Here is a 21,642-nt window from a genome sequence, read left to right on the forward strand (position 1 = left end):
CCAACACACAAGCTTTTTACTCCCGCTCAAAAAACACCACCCATATGAATGACCTGCTCTGGGAATGAAAAGAAATCCTTTGACATTTATTTTAATATTTTAATGATATATTTACAAAACAGACAGCAGCTATGACATGCCCTCTCCCCGCCTCCCTCCCCCCTTCCCCCTTCCCCCCAGTACAGATCCAGATGGGGCCTATGTTCAGCCACCACTTAAGCTTCCCCCACACGTATTGCTGGTGACTACGAGCATCAGAATGACAAAGGCTGCTCTGCGGAGATATGATATGGGGGTCTCTGTATGTTCTGCAGCACAGTCTTTCCCCCTTGCGGTCATCCACAACACCAAAAGCATAACGGGACTGGCCAAGGGGGTGTAGTGTAAAACAACAGCGAGGTGCCCTCAATTCACATGTAGAGGCTGGTCTTCGGGCACCTCTGCCACACCTGGGGCACTCATTCTCCTTTGCTCAGCCAGATCCCCCTCTCCCCAACCCCGGCCCGGACTCTCAGTCCAGGAAGGAGATGTCCATGTTCTCCACCGTCTCCGGGTGCAGCATTCGGCTGGCCAGGCGCTCGATGTCGTCCAGACTCAGCTGCCGCAAGGACCTCTCATAATCCTGGGAGGGAGAAGATGAACTAGGGGGTGATTATTATAAAAAAAAAACAGTCCCGTCCAAAGGTCGTTTGGCCATTCATCCAAGCAACCCGGGTAAAAAAATGAACACTAACATCAGCTACCTCCGAAAATGAGTGATTCTAGATTCTCATTTTTTCTAGCTTAAGGTTTCTCAGATTTCTCAGGTTTCTGAGCCAATCGCACAACGAGAGCTGCTGGTCAGAGGTCGGAGTTGGTCACATCATCCTGGCTGATAACGTTAAAAAGACACATCCAACAATCATGCAAAACGTCTTCTTCAGAAAGTGAAGAAGAACGAAATAGAAGAATCCTGCATCAAATGGGATTTAGTATGTTGGTGACGATGCTCTAGTTATCTTGGAGAGATAGTCATGAGAAACACAATATCGTTCTGTTACAAGCGGTGGTGTGATGTACAAGAGTACCATCTGGACCAGCTCTGATACCTTGATGAGTTGCTCCTGCACTTTGGCGGCATCGGTGGGAGTGAAATGTTTGGCCAGAACAGCAGACAGGCTGTGCCACACACTGGACCCCGCAGATGCCCCCCGCGCCTCCCCTCCTGGCCTCACCACCAGATTCAACTTCGCGTCCGGCCCAATGGAGTAATCGCTCAGCCTGTGCTCGTCTGGACACACAGCATGACAGAATAGGGACAGTGAGACAGACTGGAGCACAAGAACAGCCACGCACCACACACTGTTTTAAAACAAGGCAAATGTATTTTTCATTTACTCACTGATAGACCCCTACAGTACTGTAAAGTGCAATTACTTTTAATGCGTCTAAAACCAGCCTGAAATCACTGCTTGCAGTTTTGCGTTTGATTCAATGCATCAATATCTCATAGACTTTTGAGTGTGTCCCAGCATATACTGCACCATGTGCTTGCCCATCTCCCATACCTGCAAGTGCTTTCCCTTTGTACAGCAGTCTCTGCTGATTGGGAGGGATATTCAGTCTGTCTGAGACCAGCTCCTTCACTGTGGACACCTTCTCATCCTCGGTTACCTGGCAGGAAAACCACAGTTGTCAATCAAAGCAATACCTTTCAGTTCAGAATCTCGATTGCCAGTTCAAACGTGGTCAACAATAGGCTGCTGTAAAGTGTCTTGGGAGACCGTTCCTTCATGGGGGGGTCGTCGCAAGAATACTTTCAGTCGACATAGTTCCTCTCAAAATTAACGTGAAAAAGAGAAGTAACTGCTCTTTTAATAAATACCACAGTCTCCAGGCAACAGACTGCCCGGACTCTAAACATATCCGTTCTGGTAAATAACTGAACTGGCGTCCCCTTTCGACAAATGGTGCGTCTCCCGGGTTTGACAATGGTTTGGGTAGGTTTTAGGCAGCGCGCTACAATTTTTATTCGAAATTAAAACATAAATAAGCAGAAAGTCAGGTTTATTTCTTGGGGGCAAACCCCTGCCCCTTACAGGTACCACTTAGGAGACATTCTGCTTATTCCATTCAGAAATACCGGTCTACTTCGCCATTCTCATTAATGCAGGGCCGCAACAGCCACGGCATTTCCTGTGTCAGTCCAGCCCACAGCGAAGCACACGAGAGTGAAAGCTCCGGTCCGGCTTACCTGGAGGCTACACTCCTTCCCTTGAAGTGGTTTCACAGTCAGTATCATTTTTCATTCACGACGCCTATACAGTTAATAAGTGTCCTGAAGGACCTCAGAAAAGTTATTGTCTATTTATTTATAAAACGCTGTAGATACGCCACTCTCAGCATCTGGGACTGTGAACAGGCAAGTGGTAGAGAGCGCTACAGCTTAAGAGAAGCCGGGCCTTCCTTAAAGGAACAGTTCACAGTTCTGCTCAATGAGCGGAAAACACTTGCTTTTCTATAAATATCAATACGAACTCTGCCCATTAATTAAGCCCAATGAAAAGGATGTTTATACATTGGTTTGTAATTTTGTAGAAAGATTAAATACCATGTTTCCCGGTTCGAGTATACGGAGGTATAAATTGCGAAAACAAAACGACGAAGTTCTGCATTGGTCTTCAGTAACCCAAAAAAAAAACAACTAGGAAGAAATTGGGACGATTGCATTGTGTACAATACGCAGAGGTTTTATTTCAGTCATTATACATAGTCATCTGGCGTTGAAAAAACACATTTCAAAGCAGTTTAGAAAACAGTCTTTATTAGTTTGTATTTACACTGTGTTCATGTCACACCATACACATGTTTTCAGTACTTACTGTACTGCAGTGCAAGCTCAGAAGCCTGTGTTGGATGTTAGACCACACTGACACCTAGTGTTGTTGGCTGGGATTTTCATTTTCCTCACATAATATCCGTAGAGGAACGCGTCGTTCTTGTGCAGTCAATCAAATGGACATTCTCTGAAATGGCCCTTGCATTGTACCCCTGCCTTGTTCCAGCAACCCCACTACCATCTCTCTCAACCCTTTGTTCTCCCCCAGAATGGAGGCTGATTTGCTGGAGCACAGAGCCAGGCTGGGTCAGGGGGCTGCTGGGGGTCCGAACTCCTCGATAGTCTCCAGAACCAGTGCCAAGTGATCCAAGAACGACCCGACTGACACTCTCAGAATCCGGGCCTCGTCCGCGGCCCAAGTCCTGGCAGAGGCAGACAGAGAGAGGGATGTCAGTCCAGAGACTGTGGACTTTAGCTTCTTTTGTGCATCTTTTTCAGTTTTTACACACACACACACACAGAAACAAGAATAAAACAAAATGCCACAACAGTGTCAGACAAGAGCGATATTCCAAGTAAATTTTCTTACAACTGCTTTGGAGTTTTTCAGATTTTGACCTACCAAATTTCAGAATCGCCAATTGTTATTTTATGTCTCAGCTACAGCAAACCGCTCCTCTGTACCAGATGGGGGAGAATGAGGACGGGCAAACAGGTTTCTCGGGCTCCTCCACCCACTGTTCGCTCAAGAACAGCTGCGCTCACAGTTTCCCAACAAGGTATTTTTCACTTGTTGTCCAAACAAGTATTTTCCATGTACTCTCTGACAGATCACTATTTTACTACAGTACTGTTAGGCACAATTACTTTTAATGTTTCTAATACCAGTTTAAATCAGTGCTGGCAGTTTTGTGTTTAAAAGCTTGCAGATGGACATTAATATTCGTCCATATTCTGAATATGCGTCTGTGTGCTTCAGACTCCTGCGCATCAGGTTCCAAAGTGTCTGACAGGAAACAAGGGGCTGTCTGGAGGAGTGGGGTAACTGGCACCCAGGAAGCCAAGAGAACCCTGGCCCGCTAGGCCCAACCCTATCCCCCGCGCTGCTCTGCCAAGCGTGTGCCACCTGGGAAATCGGGGTCGCAGCTGTCTGATGTCTGGAGTGTTCAACTTCACTGGCCAAGCCAACACACTGAGCGCAGACTCACACACAAGGATCAATCAGCACACACCCACAAAAGCAGACAGGCAGTGGGCGTTACAGACATGCGCCCCGACACGGTGAGACGGATTGGCGCACTGGCCCGCAGCCTGGCACGCCGCCTGGCGGGCACTCACACGGACAGGATGTTGTCTGTCGCCCTCATTTCCTTGCTGATCCCCCCTCTGCGCGGCTCACGGTCAGGAGAGAGAGACTGAAGAGCGATCCGTGCCTCACGCTCCGAGGGGAATGGGACGCGCAGAGCACTGACACCCCGTTAAAGAGAAATTATGTGACACGTGGCTGCTGCTGGGGTTCCCCTGAACCTCACCGCCACACCCTTCCACACCCTGGGGCACTGCTACTCATAACCCTGTGCCTCTCCCTGAGGGGTTTGATTTATTCATTGAGAACATCACATATTTGTCTGTACTCTGACACTCTCACCTTCCTGGCTTTTAGCTTAAATAAAGCCCCGGGAATATGCTAAAATTTGCTTATTTTATTTTTTAAACTTGATTAATCACTCTTTTTTCCCATATTTTTATTTTAACTCCCACTAAAACTTAACTCTGTCATATATCCATAATATAACCAGTATTATTCTGTTGCTTTTCTACACCTTCTACGGTAACAGGACTTTCCTACTGTACTTTTACTACAGTCTCTACTGCAACAGGACTGTTCTGCAATAGCTACCTCCAGCCTTTACGCCTCCGTAACATCAGTAACTTTACTTACAATGCTCTTCCAATACAAATTGATTAGTTTACTGTAGTTTACCACAGTTCCCTGATGTAAAACAGATAACTGGAAAGGATAAGGAACAACCTAGAAAAGCTGTGCCTAAAACAGAGGTGGTCTGATCATGAATGATGGCATAATACTGACACTTAACGTAAGCATGTCTTTGCCTGGCTGTACGGAAACAACAGTATAGCAGCAGCTGCGATTACAGAAAAGGAATAAAGGATGATCAACGCAAAGCCGGGGTCAGTTCTCAAATACTCCAAATGGCAGTGTGATAATTAACTAGCGATAATTTCGTGCTGATCAAAGGATACAATTCCAGTTTCGCCTGTCCGCTTGTTTCACTGCCGTGTACCGCCATCTTGGATGTGACATCACAAGTACTTTCAGCGTGGGATTTAGAAGGAGCAGATTCGTTCACACAATCGTGATAAAACCGCTCGTATTTTTGTTAAATATATCTCCGTGTTATTATAATTGATATAAATATTTATTCTTCGCTACACGATAATGCACCATGCACAAATATAAAAATCAATAAGACTAATCAAGTCTGAGTACAAAAATAAAACTCCAGTTCACAGAGTGCTTGTCAGGCTGCGATCGAGTTCTCCTGGGGAACAAATCCAAAGAGCGGAGCCTGTTCGGATTAAACACAAAATATACCTTAACAACTCGTAATAGAACAAGACTGAATCTATTGTCATGAATGAAACGCTCATGAAAATGCAAACCACGTTGCCGCTGTAAGAGATTCGGTAGACCAGTAGGGCGGCGCTCATCCCTCTGGATCACAATCTGCAAACCACTGCCCGGTGGTACTGCACCTCTTCAGGGCGAAGCTAAAATGTGTTTCTGTTTGGTTATTAAATATTCAATGGCACTGTTTGTAAGAGCAGGAATGTGAATCCCACTAACCTGGTGACATTCAACTCTTACTTTAAACTATCCGCCCTCCCCCTTGATTGAGGCGGTGAAATAATCTCCTCACATCCAGCGGGTCTGCCGTGTTAGGGCAGCAGATGAAAGGCTGTCGCCTGTCACCCAAGTGGGGTTGCGCATCAGAGCTATAGATGAACTGAATCCCCACCTACAGTACAAGTGAAGCGCTTAAGGATTAGAGGATAACATTCCATAAATGCAAGGAATACTCATTATTTGCCGCTAATACTGATCTCCATCGAGGGAGAGCTTCTTTCTTGCAAAAATTACGATACGCAACACCCGAAGAAGGCAGGGACTAACTAAAAGCCGGTGTTTCATGGCAGGCGGGGTAGAGGACAGCAGTGCAGGAGAGGTACCTGAGTAAACAGGGTAGCTAAGCCCGCACCTCACTTTAAAAGCTCTGGAAAACCCTGACCTTCCTAACTCCCAGTGGTGAGCATTACCCGGTCATGCCTAAAATACGTTAGACTCAGAACATAGGGATTTCAGTAATTCGTGTAAGGAGAACCAGAAGCAGACTCGACGCTGCTTGCTGCCTCTTATGAAAAACGAAGTCCAGCTGGAGCGGTTCGGGAGCTGGTCAGTGCGAGTACGACCCACTGTTCACGTTCTGCTCGGTCTATTAGGAGTACAAACAGCGAACAGTCGGAGCGCGGCTTTTGGGTCCAAATCGGAACACAGAACTAAAGTTAGCCAGTCGAGCTGCTGTGTAATTTAATGTAACGCCCTGTCTCGGTTTTAAACTCGTTTTTATCCACGCAGTTTAAAGATTGACCTGTGCAGTGCGCAGTCTCGTTTTTTTAACCGGTTGGGTTGATCGCGGAACATCTTGCGTTCCGCGTTTGTCGGTTAAAACGCTACAACACTGCTCATCACGAAAACAGCGAAACGCTTTTCACTTCACATAGCTACTGGGAATTTTATCTCACCAACCCTTCAATCCTTTAACTAATTTCAGTCCTGCAGTTCAGCATATAGACGTATACAATATTACAATATAAGGTTTCACTGGCGTGTATTTTTGCAGTCGATGAACGATGTTCTTTTCAACCAAAGATGCTGTGTATTTATTTGCATGACATACACTGTATGATAATCGCAACTACTGTACGATAAACTCATTTTTTAATCCATATTTTAATTTTCAATTTGTTAATAATGGTAAACCAACACCCTATAACCAGAAAGCAGTGATTATTTTTTGTTCAGACTGTATATTGTGAGGAGGCAATGACTGCTAATTGCATTTTAAGCACAGGAGGTAAGACATTTCAAAACGCCGAAAACACTGACCATATGATTAAACACAGATACACGTTCGCTCATTGTATGTTGTGAGTCTCCCGCCTCACTACAAGTTAGTATGATTGAAAAAAACGGTAGTGTAAACCAGATGAGCTGTATTGTCGTTATCTTTAATTGAGAGCTGGAGGGAGGCGCAAATGTTTCACAGTTCCAGCTGCCCTTCGAGCTGTCAGTTACGTCAAGAACGAGACGGTTCAACTTTCGGATTTTACAAAAAAAAAACCGACTGCTCGCCCTGCGTCTACAGACGTCAATGATCGAGCTACAAACCCCTGGTGTTCGGCATAACATCTCAGATGGCTGTGCACTCTGAAAAATGTGTGAAAAGCACCACAGCTTGTGCTGAAAGGCAGTCAGCAGCATCACCCTGTTTTTATTAAATAATGGGCAAGCGATTATAAGCATTTATGGCTTTGACCACAACCCCGGATTCGAAATACTGGAAAACACAATTTTGATATTTAAATATTACACGTTTCCAAGAGATCGGAAGCACTGTCCTTCTATCTCAATGGGTGTTTGCTCTCCATTATACAATTAACGTGAGACCGTGAATTACAGTATTTTACCACATAGGTTGTGCTTACAATTTATTGCAACAAGATTTCAGTCCGTTTTTACACAAGCGGTTTTACACTACATGAAATCCCTTTTAACACCTGATTTCATCCCGTCGGTTTCCTCAACAGCTGTGTTGTACCAGTGTGATGCTACAATATGTAAATGTACTGCCTGTTTCAGGCTGTCTGTTTTGTGTGAGTGTGTTTGTATAACTGCGTGTTTGTGCTCGCTGTGTGCGGCGGAGATACTGATTTCTGCACAGAATGTCAATTTGCACATTCGCTGGCTGCAGACTTGACTTCAGCATCCATGTGGAAACCACACACTCTCTCTCCCCCTCAGCGTGCGACTCTCTCTCTTATTTAACACTCACACAGGGAAGGCTGTAATGCGCGGAGCCGGCAGAGGTATGGTGTGTGCCTGCAGGAGTAGCGGACCTGAGCCTCACGGAATTTTCATTTGTAGTACTACAAGTCTCTGTTGTTGCTTTCCAGCTCTGTGTGGGCTTAGCGCCGGTACCGGTACTCCACACCGCGAGGGGTTCGGGGTTCTGACTGCGGGAGCCCGCCGTAGAGTTGGCCGGAAGGCGAAAAAACAAACTACATTTTTTTAAACTAAATGCCCCGCAACTGCACGCCCGTAACCAGTTTGTCTAAGCTCGCTGGACACAACCGAGGCAGGACGGGTTCTTTGACGAGGAAAGGGAAGTCGAAATGAGGTCCGTTTGAAAGAAACTGGGGGTCTCAACTTCCCAGACCAACGGAACCCCCCCCCGCTTTTCGCTCAGCGTTACACTACAGCCGCTGAGCTCGGAATACACTCGACAAGACGGTATTTCGAACTGTGTGGACCCGGTTCTGACCCGCGACTGTCTGCCTGGTTTAAAACAGAGCGCCCGGCGGCTGATCCGGACTGACACACCTGTTCGACACCACCACAGACATCGCCTCGCGACGCCGTCCCATCGCAGCCGGGATCCAGTGGATCGCCGCAGGACACCTCTCTAGTGGCGAAGGGAGAAACCGATCTGCGATGCCGTGGTCTGAGAGCTGTTATCGGAGATTGAAGTGAAGGGATTCGGGTCCGACTCGTAATAGAGCTTTTTGTCACAGGTAACCCCCCGCTGAAGACACAAGCCTGCTTCGCTCCTCTCCTGCGTGCAACAGGGCTCAGTTCATATCGCACAGCTGAAAGAAAATCTGAAAACGTGGTTTATCAAAAAGATTTTTTTTCCGCGCCATGCATTCAGGGAACTCATGGGGTTCAATGGCAGTCTTACAGGCGTATTGAGTGTGAATTGTAGGAAGGAAAAAGTAGTTCTAAAACCATTTTGATGCGGTGCTGAATTTGTTTTCATTAAAAAAAAAAGAGGCCATTTAGTTTTTCTTTTGTTTGAGGATAGAAGAAGTAGGGTTTTCTAGATTCCTGCTTCCGACTGTATCCGGCTTCTCAGTCCTCTGCCCCGACGAGAATAACTGACAGCGGTGGACGAGCGCGGATTATTAAAACCCCTAGAGGACGGATATTTAAAAGAGCTACTGCTTATTAATCCTGCATGTAATTACATTCGGCTTATTAAAAAATGTGTGGTAGTGATGGTGGAAATGCATATCTTTGAAGAACCTCAGGGATGCAAAAACCTATAAAATAATTCGTTTTCCTATCTCTTCCTGATCCTCTGCACCTCGTTTCCTCGCCGGCGGGCTCGTGTGCATGCCGGGCGCTAGGGCTGGTTTTCCTGGATCACTTATTTCAGCTCGGCGTCGCTGGGGCGTCAGTGAGAGGGCCCAGTTCAGTCTGCACCCGTGTCAGGCCGCGGTTTCACCGTGTCAGGGTTCAATTCAGTGTGTCAGAATGTCTCTATCACCGTGTCAGGGTTCAATTCAGTGTGTCAGAATGTCTCTATCACCGTGTCAGGGTTCAATTCAGTGTGTCAGAATGTCTCTATCACCGTGTCAGGGTTCAATTCAGTGCGTCAGAATGTCTCTATCACCGTGTCAGGGTTCAATTCAGTGTGTCAGAATGTCTCTATCACCGTGTCAGGGTTCAATTCAGTGTGTCAGAATGTCTCTATCACCGTGTCAGGGTTCAATTCAGTGCGTCAGAATGTCTCTATCACCGTGTCAGGGTTCAATTCAGTGTGTCAGAATGTCTCTATCACCGTGTCAGGGTTCAATTCAGTGTGTCAGAATGTCTCTATCACCGTGTCAGGGTTCAATTCAGTGTGTCAGAATGTCTCTATCACTGTGTCAGGGTTCAATTCAGTGTGTCAGAATGTCTCTATCACTGTGTCAGGGTTCAATTCAGTGCGTCAGAATGTAGTTTCAGTGTGTCACTGCGTCAGGGTTCAATTCAGTGTGTCAGTGTGTCATAGCACAGTTTCAGTGTGCAACTGAACACCATCTACTGCAGGAGAGAGTGTGGAGGGTTAAATTGTCAGCGTTAAATTCAGTGCATCAGTGTGTCATAGTGCAGTTTCAGTGTGTCACTGTGTGAGGGTTAAAATCAGTGTGTTGATGTGTCAGAATGCAGTTGCAGTGTGTCACTGTGTCTGGGGGCAGTTGCAGTGTGTCACTGTTTTGGGGGGCAGTTGCAGTGTGTCACTGTGTCTGGGGGCAGTTGCAGTGTGTCACTGTTTTGGGAGGCAGTTGCAGTGTGTCACTGTGTCTGGGGGCAGTTGCAGTGTGTCACTGTGTTGGGGGGCAGTTGCAGTGTGTCACTGTGTCTGGGTTAAATAACATGTCAGGGTTACTGTTGGGATAGATTTTGGATTGTCACTTTTAGCATCAGTGTCAGGTTTGATTTTAGTGGGACTCTGTGTTGGTGTGAAGCTCGCGTTTGGCAATTCTCTGTGCCGGGCTCAGAGGCTGGGAAAATGTTCAACTGTGTTGTTTCTGTCACGCCCTCTGCAGCCAGAGGGCGCTCCTTCTCTGTCCTGTCCCTAGTTTCCGGTCTGCTGTCCTTCCTGTCCCTCTCCTTCCCTTGGGCTATATATTTCCGGGTCTTGCACTCTGTCCTCGCTCAGCATTGACGTTCGGATGTCCTGAGACCCGCCTAGCACCAGGGCGCCCCACGTCCGCTCCCTGAGGGCATAGGTTTCTATACGGCATTCCTGAACTCTTTGCACTATGAGCCCGGGCCTTTTTCCCGTCTCGCCGCTACGCATATGGGTCTTTTTCCGCTCTCCTGCTCCCCACGGTTAGTCCCTTTTGGACGTCCGTGACAGTTTCGGTGCCAGTGTGTTAAAGTGAGTTAAAATGTCAGGATTGGTGTCAGGCATGAGACACACAGACACGCGAGCTGCTGACACACAGTTCACTGATTCATCTTCTCAGGTGTCTACGGGAGGTGTGTGTCCCTCTCCCCCGCTCTCTCAGTCCAGTTGCCCCATGGGGACTCTCAGGGACCTGCAGTACGCCCTCCAGCAGAAGATTGAGGAGCTGCGGCAGAGAGACGCCCTGATTGACGAGTTGGAGCTGGAACTGGACCAGAAGGATGAACTCATCCAGCGGCTTCAAGGCGAGCTGGACCGGTACCGTAGTTCCCGGCCCAGTCCCGGCCCCACCCCTCCTGATGAGCCCCTCCGCACCAAGAGACAGGCCATCTCCGCTGAGCCCACCGCGCTGGACCCACAGGACCTCAGCCACGTCACACTGACCAGCTACTGCAAGAGCGAGGCGTGAGTGTGGAGACAGTATACACACACTGAGCACCATCTACTGCAGGAGAGGGGAGACAGTATACACCCACTGAACACCATCTACTGTAGGAGAGAGGAGACAGTATACACACACTGAACACCATCTACTGCTGGAGAGAGGAGACTATATACACACACTGAACACCATCTACTGCTGGAGAGAGGAGACAGTATACACACACCGAACACCATCTACTGCAGGAGAGGGGAGACAGTATACACACACTGAACACCATCTACTGTAGGAGAGAGGAGACAGTATACACACACTGAACACCATCTACTGCTGGAGAGAGGAGACTATATACACACACTGAACACCATCTACTGCTGGAGAGAGGAGACAGTATACACACACCGAACACCATCTACTGCAGGAGAGGGGAGACAGTATACACACACTGAACACCATCTACTGTAGGAGAGAGGAGACAGTATACACAGACTGAACACCATCTACTGCTGGAGAGAGGAGACTATATACACACACTGAACACCATCTACTGCTGGAGAGAGGAGACAGTATACACACACCGAACACCATCTACTGCAGGAGAGAGGAGACAGTATACACACACTGAACACCATCTACTGTAGGAGAGAGGAGACAGTATACACACACTGAACACCATCTACTGCTGGAGAGAGGAGACAGTATACACACACTGAGCACCATCTACTGCAGGAGGGGGGAGACAGTATACACACACTGAACATCATCTACTGTAGGAGAGAGGAGACAGTATACACACACCGAACACCATCTACTGCTGGAGAGAGGAGACAGTATACACACACTGAACACCATCTACTGTAGGAGAGAGGAGACAGTATACACACACTGAACACCATCTACTGCTGGAGAGAGGAGACTATATACACACACTGAACACCATCTACTGCTGGAGAGAGGAGACAGTATACACACACCGAACACCATCTACTGCAGGAGAGAGGAGACAGTATACACACACTGAACACCATCTACTGTAGGAGAGAGGAGACAGTATACACACACTGAACACCATCTACTGCAGGAGGGGGGAGACAGTATACACACACTGAACACCATCTACTGTAGGAGAGAGGAGACAGTATACACACACTGAACACCATCTACTGCTGGAGAGAGGAGACTATATACACACACTGAACACCATCTACTGTAAGAGAGAGGAGACAGTATACACACACTGAACATCATCTACTGCAGGAGAGGAGACAGTATACACACACTGAACATCATCTACTGTAGGAGAGAGGAGACAGTATACACACACTGAACATCATCTACTGCAGGAGAGGGGAGACAGTATACACACACCGAACACCATCTACTGCAGGAGAGAGGAGACAGTATACACACACACTGAACACCATCTACTGTAGGAGAGAGGAGACAGTATACACACACTGAACACCATCTACTGCTGGAGAGAGGAGACTATATACACACACTGAACACCATCTACTGTAGGAGAGAGGAGACAGTATACACACACTGAACACCATCTACTGTAGGAGAGGAGACAGTATACACACACTGAACACCATCTACTGCAGGAGAGAGGCGTGAGTGTGGAGACAATATGCCCACACTGAACACACACCCTGCTCAGGAGAATGGGAACACTACCCAGCTGCAGGGAACATGGGAACATACAGGCAGTGCGCAGACACATAGTGACTGTCTACTGCAAGAGGGAGGTGTGGAAACAGAATACTAAATGCAGAGCGAGTCCACACATGGTGCTTACAGACGAGTGCCTACGATACTTGACAATGTTAATTGGACCTTTGTTTACCCCAAGGTCCCGGGAAATGATCAAGGCTGCCATCCTGGAGAATGACTTCATGAAGCACCTGGAGATGAGCCAGATTCTGGAGATCGTGGAGTGCATGTACCCCGCCGAGTATGGCGAGGGCAGCCGGCTCATCACCGAGGGAGATGTGGGCTCTCTCGTTTACGTCATGGAGGGTGAGAGAGACAGCACAGCCAGGCTGTCTGTACCTTAACCACATGGCTGCTGGACAGGCCCGCAGTGACTGCATCCACTAGCCACTGACCACACCCACACACCAACCACACTTGTGCAACTACCAATCTTCATGTCCTCGTAGGCTTAAACCTCCATTATGAGCAAACCTTCATCACTCTCTCACTCTGACCTCTCTTTCCATATCATAGGAGAGTGGTTCGATGCAGTGGTCCTGGAGGCACACTGTGTTCTCTGGTTTTTGTGATTATAAACTTGAGTTTTTAATTTACTTTGAGTTTTTAATCACAGACTAATTGATCTCAGTTTTCTATCCGAGGCACATTGGTAGTTGTTGAGAATGAGAAGAACTGCACTCAAGCAGGTGTGTTACCTGAAGTGTAACCAACTGGACATCTACAGAAGGAGAACACACTTGCTGAAGGTCTGATACAATGTCTTACCACCAGAGGGGGTGTCTGAGACAGTGTCACTCCTGTGGGTGCATGTGATACAGCGTCACTCCCACTCTGGGTGTGTCTGATACAGTATCACTCCCATTGTGGGTTTGTCTGATACAGTGTCACTCCTAATGTGGGTGTGTCTGATACAGTGTTACTCCCACTGTGGGTGCATTTGATACAGTGTCACTCCCACTGTGAGTGTGTCTCATACAGTGTCACTCCTACCATGGGCGTGCATGATACACTGCCACTCCTACCATGGGTGTGTCTGATATAGTGTCAATCTAACTATGGGTGTGTCTGATACAGGGTCACTCCTACCGTGGCGGTGTATGATTACAGTGTCACTCCCACTGTGGGTGTGTCTGATACAGTGTCACTCCTACTATGTCAGTGTATGATACAGTGTCACTCCCACTGTGGGTGTGTCTGATACAGCATCACTCCAGCCTGTTCATCGTCAATTGATCAAGCAGTAAAAGCGCATTACTGAGAAATAACAACAATGAAGTTCAGGAACGTCTGTGTAAAATTCTAAGCGCAGAAGTTGTTGGAAACAGCACTTCTGAAGTGGGGTGATTTTATCACTCAGGATTAACAAAAGAAGCAATATAAAAGACTGAACAAGAAAGCAGATCAGTTAAGTCATATATTAGCACTGACAATTAGAGCTCAGATAGATTGCGCACCAGCAGACAGTGTTCCTCCAGGACCAGAGTTGGGCACCACTGTTTTATACATCTCCTCCCAGATTGTCTAGGCCACCTGTCTGCTGCTCTGATCTTGTTGACCCCCAGTGCAGCAGGCTTCACTGGCAGCCATTAAATCACTGATTTCTAAAGACAACTTGAATTTTAAGTACCGCTAATAGAGTATATTTTGGAACACAATTCATTATACCTCAAGGATCTGTGATCCCTGGATGATTAATTAACCAATCATCCAAACTCAAGGTGGTCTCGATCCCGATCTTTAGAAACTGGTGATTTAGGATGAGCAGTGGCACTGAATGATGGCACTCAAGCACCACTGCTGGAGACCCCTGTGCTGTACTCTCAATACTTTTTCAACAATACCCAGCCACTGTCAGAATAGCCCTGTTTACTGGGTGGCATGTAGGCAAACACAAGGACAAAAAGAAAGCTCTTTCATTTTGTGTTTAGAAACACCCTTGTCTTCTTTCTATCCCAGCAGTAAAAGCTGCTTTCGAGAAGGATCTTTCATTGGATTTTTTAACACTTATTGTGCTTTAACTGCAAAAGGACGAAGCAGAAGGCATGGGGAAGTCTGGAATATTGTTCTGTTCATCCATGAGCTGTCCTCATGAGTTGGTCCCCGAGTTAATTGTACTGCGTGGGGTCAGTTTGCTCTGATCATGTCCTCTCCCTGCTCACCCCTCCCAGGCTGGAGGGCTCTGCTGGCCTCCCTCACTGCCACACTATCGCTCTCGCAAGCCTATCTGCCTCAGGATTAAACAGAAGAAATAAGAATTGCCTTTTAATGGCAAGGGAGATGGAGCGATAGCGAGGTGCGTGCTGAGCCCCGCTGTGGGGCCAGAGCCTGTAACACAATAAGCTGTCGCAGGGAGAGCAGAGACGTGCTCTGCATTATCTGTTGCTGATGGCGCTGAGGCGCTCAGCTGCAGTGCCTGCGTGCTCACACTCTCGCCACCGGAGTACGGGCAGAGATCAGAGCCCGGGCCCCTGTTCGTCCAGCACAGACTGGGGGGGGGGTCTTCTCTCCTGTGAGAGATTGCTTTCTTTCCAATGACGGATGGCGCACAGACTTGTTTCTGAAGCAAGATTTGAATCAAAAATTGAATGCTCAAACTGAATGCTTTTAGCAGAAACAGCACAGAAAAATCACAAATTAAAATCTGGGGTATGCAAAACTATTGCCCCCCCCCCCCCCTCCCCAGCGGAGTCAATACTCAGTGGAAGCAGCTTGCGATGATTACAGCTGCCAGTCGTTTTGAATAAGTCTCTGGAACGAAAGCGTTCGGTCTTTCTGATAGCCCGAGTGACATGCTGATTGACTCACGGGCAACACAGTGCTTATGATGATCCGTTCTTACTTTGATTTCCGATACTTCGACTCTTGAACTGCAGCCTAGTCACACAGTGAGTTACATGCAGTTAATTAGTACAGCAGTCAGTCTGTCAGTCACTCAGTGTTACATGCAGTTAGTTGGTTAATCAGCCAGTGATTCAGTACTGCAGCCAGTCAGTGACTCAGTCAGTGAGCCAGTGTGTGCTTCTGAGAGGATAGTGAGTCTAGGGTCCTTCTTGTCTTTCTATAATGTACACGGTGAGCTGTCACTGACAGCTGCTGTAACTGCAGACCTTTTCCCTCAGTACATACCCCTCCAGTTCTTGCTTATTCGAACAGCAGCCCCTCTCCTGCGTGGCTCCGACCCCTCAATGTGTCTCAGCCCCCTCTCCCTCACCGTATCTCCTCCCTCCAGCCTCTCTCTCTCAGCCAGTCTAGAAGAGCAACAATGAGAGCTGGATTGTCATCTGGCCCTGACACTGGGTTCAGCACCAAGGACAGCTCCTGACTCAAAACAACAGCTGTGCAGGCTTCCTGAATGGACTGCCTCTCCTCTCATTCTTACAGGCCCACACTTGCAGACTGCCAGACACCGAAAACACTGCAAGATCCAACTTTTCTCTTTCCTTTGATTGTCTCCGTGCTTCCCTCCCACTGCTGTAACTGGGTGTTTCAGATGATCAGTCCCTGCCTGTTATCACTAGCTGTGCACTGCCTGCTTCTTAATGCAGCTCTGTATTGAGTCATTCCGCAGCAGGGCTTTGTTTGCTGTAAACAGTGCTGTGTACCACCCCTCCCCCAAATAACCCTCGATATTTTTCCTCACCTGCACGTATACCTGAACTCGTGTTCCTCGTGTCTAAATGTTGGATATTAATTTGCTAAGCTCATTTGTGTCTTTTTGTGATTGATCCCTCTTCCCTGTCTTCATATGTGTCTGATTGGAGTGATATTTATTTCCGGCACCCGTGCTTGTGATGTTGCTCTCCTGGGTCTTTCGGCCTGATGTTAATCCTAACTGTGTGTGTGTTCACAGAGGGGAAGGTGGAGGTGACCAAGGATGGGCTGAAGCTGTGCTCCATGGGCCCGGGAAAGGTGTTTGGGGAGCTGGCCATCTTGTACAACTGCACCCGCACTGCGACCGTCACAGGTGAGGGTGACCAGCTGGACAGCAGCATGTACACACAGCTTGCAGGCAGAACCCAGCAGCCTGGACTCAGAGATGATAGAGATGTGACACAGTACCCTCCACATAACGGAGCAGACACTAACACATTCCTATCTGATAGCAGGGTCTGATGCAGGAGGTGATGACATTTACTGTTTATGACAGGGGCAGGAAGCTGCTTTATTGTAGGGCGTAGCTGGCGTTATTACAGGGGGACGCTGTATAACGCTTTATTATTGGCACTGCCTCAACACTCTACCTTAGGGATTCCCTATGGAGTTTCCCAACAGTGGGATATTAAAGGCTTTTTTTCCCACAAAATATCAGTTGGAGGCTTTTTCAACCTTACTTTTCAAAATTTAAAGATGGCAATCTAGTCAGTGAGAAAGCTGTTAAAAGTAAGCAGCTTCTTCATTAACATCTAATTTGGAAAATGTAAGCTTGAGGTAATCTAGTTTTAAATCCAGGGTTTGGACATCCATTACCAGCAGTGTAGTAAACCAAATCAACCCCAGTCTAGTTCATATACATTTTACAGAACATAATCTGAGTGTCTGTCTCCTCCTTGCAGTTAGAATCATTCACCAGACATCCCACATGTTCTTCAAAGGGCTGTACTGTGCTATTGCAAGGCAAGAGCTGTGTTGTTATGTCAGATCTGGGTTGGACAGGACCCGACTCACACCCCTGCCTGCCTGCCTGCTGGTCTGAGCGCGCACTCGAAAGGACAGGAGTACACTGCTGTACATTCAAATTGTATCTGCTCGGGGAAAACATGGCAGCACTGCAGATTCCTTCAGCTGAGGACAGGGAGAGAAAACCTCCATCCCAGAGAAGGGGGACAGTGGCGCCACAGGCCTCCGCCGGACTGAAATAAGCCGTTCTTCTCTGTGACACAGGTCTGTGCAGCTGGGGGCTATGAGATGGGGTACTGAGATTCACCCCCTCTCCCCCCCCCGCCCCCCCCCGCCCTCTGTCCATCAGAGAGAGCGTCTCCCTAGTGGTGCAGAACGCGTAGGGCTGGGTGGCAGCGAGAGGGCCCGGAGGCTTCGTTTCACTCAGGCAGAGAACTCTGCACTCGGGCTGTGTTTAAAGAGAGCAGCGGGGGGGGAGAGAGAGAGATGGAGAAACAGACTCACTTCAAACAGAATCAAAGAAGAAACTGCAAAAGAAGACCTGAGAGAATTTCCCATCTCTCTCTCTCTCTCTGCACTCACTTCCCCACTCCGGCAGCACGCTGCTCTGACCTGAATAGCTTCTTTTTTTAGGCACTGAAGCGTTTGGAGGATATAAGCCACTCAGTTTGCCTTTCTGCTGTCCCCCCCCTTCCCCACCGTGACAAAGACTCTGTGGAACAACAGCGCAGGGGATCTGTCAGGTTTATAGGTCCTGTGTTTATTCCAGACCCAGCAGTGCAGTCTAAGGTTCCTCAGACAGGGAATTAAATAGCGGCCCAGACAGCATCCCAGAGATTGAAAATGAGTGAGATGGGCTCATGGTTAGTGCCTATAGATATACACACTCTAGGTATGCATACAGCCAGAGATGTGGACAAGTACAGTCCATACATGTGCCTGTTGGCTCAGCAGGTTTGATCTTATCCTAGTTTCTATACTGTTTAGTGGCCTGAGAGAGCAGGAGTTTTCCCCTGGTTGGCTGAATGCTGCTGCATTGCAGGAATTTACCTCCTTAAAAATGGGACTTAGTAAGTGTGATGAAGTATCTTAGCTCATGGGTATAGCAGTAGCATGTATAGCCAGGACTTGAACCCACAGCCTTTCAGTGGTGAGTGCAGAGCCCTTCCTTTCTCCCCTTTTTCGTGCGTGAAATTCCTCCACATATTCTAGGGAAAGTTTGCCATGATTGGAGAATAGGCTCATTGTGTACTATGGTGTAGTGTACAAGCACAGTCAAAAGGCTGTAAAGCCAATTGAAATCACAGGGTGAGAAGTGGTTAACTGCAATAGAGACAGCTGGGGGATATGGCCAAGTGAAAGGTATTCATGGTCCTGCACAGCTCAGCCACGGACGGCCTGCTAAAGCACTTGGCACAATTATTGTGGCTCAAAGATGCCAACTGGCACAAGTTCACAACTAACAGCAGGTAATCCAAGATTCCTGACAGGACTGCGCAGTACACAACCTGATCTCTGCAACATGCCAGAGAGTGTGCCTTACTGCCCACCTTGGGTTTCAATGGAGATGACCATCCTGGACCAGGAGGGATAGCCAGGGAGTGAGTGCAAATTCCATGATCGGTGCTGATCAGGAATCACGGAACAACCGTTTGGCATTTTTTTTCCACATGAGGCCGACAGGCACGAAAGTGTTAAAGGCAAAATCAGGTTGGGGTAATTAAGTTGAAAGCAGCCGCTAGGTGTGTGAAGTGCAGTCATTAACGATCCTGCGAGTGATAATCGCTCCAGGCGTGGGCTTGTCCCCACTCAGCCTGCTCTCTCTCTCTCTCTCTCTCTCTCGCTGTCTGCTGTGTGGGGCCTCTCTGCACGGCTCCGGCGCCGAGAGGCTTCTTCTCAGCATCACCAAGCGAGCACGTTGGCAGCTCTCCTGCTCTGGGCAGCTGTGTGCTTGACTGCGCTGTCCTGCGTTGGCGGGTCACTCACCCTCCTCTCGGCGCCCACGCCAGCAGGGTCGACTCTGACCCTACACCTGCAGAAAACAGCCCCCATCCTGTAGGAAACCGCACAGAGTCTGGGGCCCACAGAGCCATTTTCACTGTCTGTTCATCAATGTGGTGTGGGAATTGACACTGAAGTTTAATTTCAGTTTTAATTTGAAATTTTTAATTTCCGGTGGCAGAAATGGAGTCACTTTTATATTGAAGCAAAAACCTTAGAATGTTGTTCTCTTAGCACAGCAATCTTAAAAGCTAAACCCCAGTACAGATGTTGATCAACACTTAAACATCATACTCTGCAGTACAGTACAGCAAAACAGCAGATAGCTGTGCACCTGAACAGAATACAGATCTCAGAAGCTGAACGAGGCTGGGTCAGTACTGGGATGGAAACGCAGGTTGCCACTGTGATGTTACTGGACCAGTAGGTGGTCACGAACATCACTTACAGCAGCCAGTGGAAAAGGACCTTCTCTCTGAGCCCGAATTTCCAGACCAATGCCCCACTATGGTGCTACAAGAGCTGTCGTCCTTCGGAGGAGACATTAAACTGAGGTCCTAACTACTTATCTAATAAAGATTCGTTGACACTGTTTGGAAGAATGGAGGTGTTTATTCTAGTCTTGTAAAGAAGTCTTGTCTAAATTCTACTCAAGCTCATGTGATCTGGTCTCCCTATTTCAACTGGCAATGTCATTTCTCACTCCTCTACCTCATCTGCCTCATCGCAGTGGGGCAGCTGGTCAGAATGGCTGCCTTGCATCACCCAGGTGGGGGGTGTACTTCAGTGGGGTCCTCTCCTATAAGAGAAGCACGAAGGGATCCTTTTGGATGAGAAAAGCTATGCAAATACAAATAATTAGGATCGTTCCTACTGCTAGTCAAAGAATACAGCAGTGAAACATCGCACAGTACAGAGCGTGATGAGGGTCTGGGGCAGGCCAGGGCTCCCAGTAAGATAGATGGAATCTGGAGCTTGATTGGCACTGGGCTGGAGTCGCCCCCCTCTGGAGCTGCTGAATTAACGAACTGACTGCATTATTAATTCATGAACTCTCCCGCAAGCACTGTGTTTCCTCTTCCTTTCAAGTGAGACAGGGAGAGGAATTGAGAGGCAGAAACAGGAAAGAGAGCGAATGAGAAAGGGCCTTGAACCTTTGTTCTGCCCCCGATTTACTTTAAATAGCCACGAGCGCTGCGAGAGAACAGGGAAACAGAGCGAGAAAGAAGCTCACGTGTACAAACACAGGCATACAAGAGCGAACGGATATTTCTATACACCTCTAACTGCCTGTGTGTGTCCCTCTGCGGCAGCAAACTGTGAGCAGACAGGGGTCACGGGTCCCGGGGTCCAGAGGCCTCCGCTACAGGACGCCCATCTCTCTCCGGACTGATCAAACAGCTTGGGCAGGTTGGCACGGTGCCAGTCCGTATGCTCCCAGAGTTCCCCAGCGTAGGTCCGTGCCGGGCAGGGACCGCCTGAGGCCGCCCTCTACGCTACTGCGGTGTTCGGCTGGGCAGATGAAATAAGCCGTGATAGAAGGTTGTTGCCGGTCCGACTCTGTGCCCTCCCCCTTAAGGGCGCTCCGGCTCGTTCACATTTTAGTTGATTTTGTGCACCTGCTCCCTGTTCCAACCTCCGTACAAAAGCCAGACTCTCACTCTGTTCCGGGCTCTGCATTGGAACACAGACGCCCGGAGGCCTGCCTACCACTGAGTCGCCCTACGTCAGCGGCTCGAGGGCAGTGGCCTCCTATCGGCGTCCTGAACCAGCCGAGTCTGGGACCTGGAGCGCCTGGTCCTGTTCCCCCTTTTTCTCCCTGACCCTTCGCCGGATTCCACTCCAGCTTCTAACTTTGTCAAATCTGTCTTCGACTCCTCGCCGGATCCCACTCCGGCTTTTAACTTCGTCTTGTCTGTCTCGGACTGGACCACCCGGCTCTGGACTTTTGCCTGTACTGGATCTCCCTTCGGACTCCCTTTGGACTGTTTGCCTGGACCGCGCCCCCCCGAGCACCTTGGTCACGCCCCCCTGTTCGTCTACCAGCCCAGTTCCTCTCTCCTCCCCGT

General features: G+C 48.3%; 3 protein-coding genes across 3 annotated transcripts in view; 1 reads left to right on the top strand and 2 right to left on the bottom strand.

The window, feature by feature from the left end:
- Positions 1–85: 85 nt before the first annotated feature.
- ubl4a (ubiquitin like 4A) lies at positions 86–2,433 on the bottom strand. The gene is made up of 4 exons (XM_088940251.1): positions 2,234–2,433; positions 1,548–1,653; positions 1,089–1,270; positions 86–622 (listed from the first exon to the last, which is right to left on the bottom strand). Exons 1-4 carry the CDS (start codon positions 2,279–2,281, stop codon positions 512–514), a joined length of 447 nt encoding a protein of 148 aa, XP_088796377.1. The 5' UTR covers positions 2,282–2,433; the 3' UTR covers positions 86–511.
- A 275-nt stretch (positions 2,434–2,708) lies between these two features.
- Positions 2,709–5,147, bottom strand: lage3 (L antigen family member 3). Its single transcript, XM_088931296.1, has 3 exons — positions 5,084–5,147; positions 4,157–4,285; positions 2,709–3,240 (listed from the first exon to the last, which is right to left on the bottom strand). The coding sequence occupies exons 1-3, from the start codon at positions 5,128–5,130 to the stop codon at positions 3,126–3,128; spliced, it is 291 nt and encodes a 96-aa protein (XP_088787422.1). The 5' UTR covers positions 5,131–5,147; the 3' UTR covers positions 2,709–3,125.
- Positions 5,148–7,868: 2,721 nt separating this feature from the next.
- Positions 7,869–21,642, top strand: part of LOC148839279 (cGMP-dependent protein kinase 1-like) — a 30,691-nt gene continuing 16,917 nt past the window's right edge. Inside the window, exons 1-4 of the mRNA XM_088933782.1 lie at positions 7,869–8,692; positions 10,916–11,259; positions 13,092–13,258; positions 16,806–16,919. Of these exons, the coding sequence (XP_088789908.1) occupies positions 10,970–11,259; positions 13,092–13,258; positions 16,806–16,919 (571 nt within the window). The 5' untranslated portion in view covers positions 7,869–8,692; positions 10,916–10,969. The remainder of the gene's footprint in view (positions 8,693–10,915; positions 11,260–13,091; positions 13,259–16,805; positions 16,920–21,642) is intronic.

The sequence above is a fragment of the Atractosteus spatula genome, chromosome 2 (genome assembly GCF_055471065.1).
Source record: "Atractosteus spatula isolate fAtrSpa1 chromosome 2, fAtrSpa1.hap1, whole genome shotgun sequence".
Lineage (NCBI taxonomy): Eukaryota > Metazoa > Chordata > Actinopteri > Semionotiformes > Lepisosteidae > Atractosteus > Atractosteus spatula.

What these genes read in the sequence shown, in the direction of transcription:
- lage3 (XM_088931296.1), bottom strand. Translation starts at nt 5,130, where the DNA reads ATGGCGGTACACGGCAGTGAAACAAGCGGACAGGCGAAACTGGAATT. An exon ending in GGACAGGCGAAACTGGAATT is followed by an intron (nt 4,286 to 5,083) that starts GTATCCTTTGAT and finishes ACGGGGTGTCAG; the next exon opens with TGCTCTGCGCGTCCCATTCC. An exon ending in ACAGACAACATCCTGTCCGT is followed by an intron (nt 3,241 to 4,156) that starts GTGAGTGCCCGC and finishes TGCCTCTGCCAG; the next exon opens with GACTTGGGCCGCGGACGAGG.
- ubl4a (XM_088940251.1), bottom strand. Translation starts at nt 2,281, where the DNA reads ATGATACTGACTGTGAAACCACTTCAAGGGAAGGAGTGTAGCCTCCAG. An exon ending in GGAAGGAGTGTAGCCTCCAG is followed by an intron (nt 1,654 to 2,233) that starts GTAAGCCGGACC and finishes TTTTCCTGCCAG; the next exon opens with GTAACCGAGGATGAGAAGGT. An exon ending in TGCAGGAGCAACTCATCAAG is followed by an intron (nt 623 to 1,088) that starts GTATCAGAGCTG and finishes TCTCCCTCCCAG; the next exon opens with GATTATGAGAGGTCCTTGCG.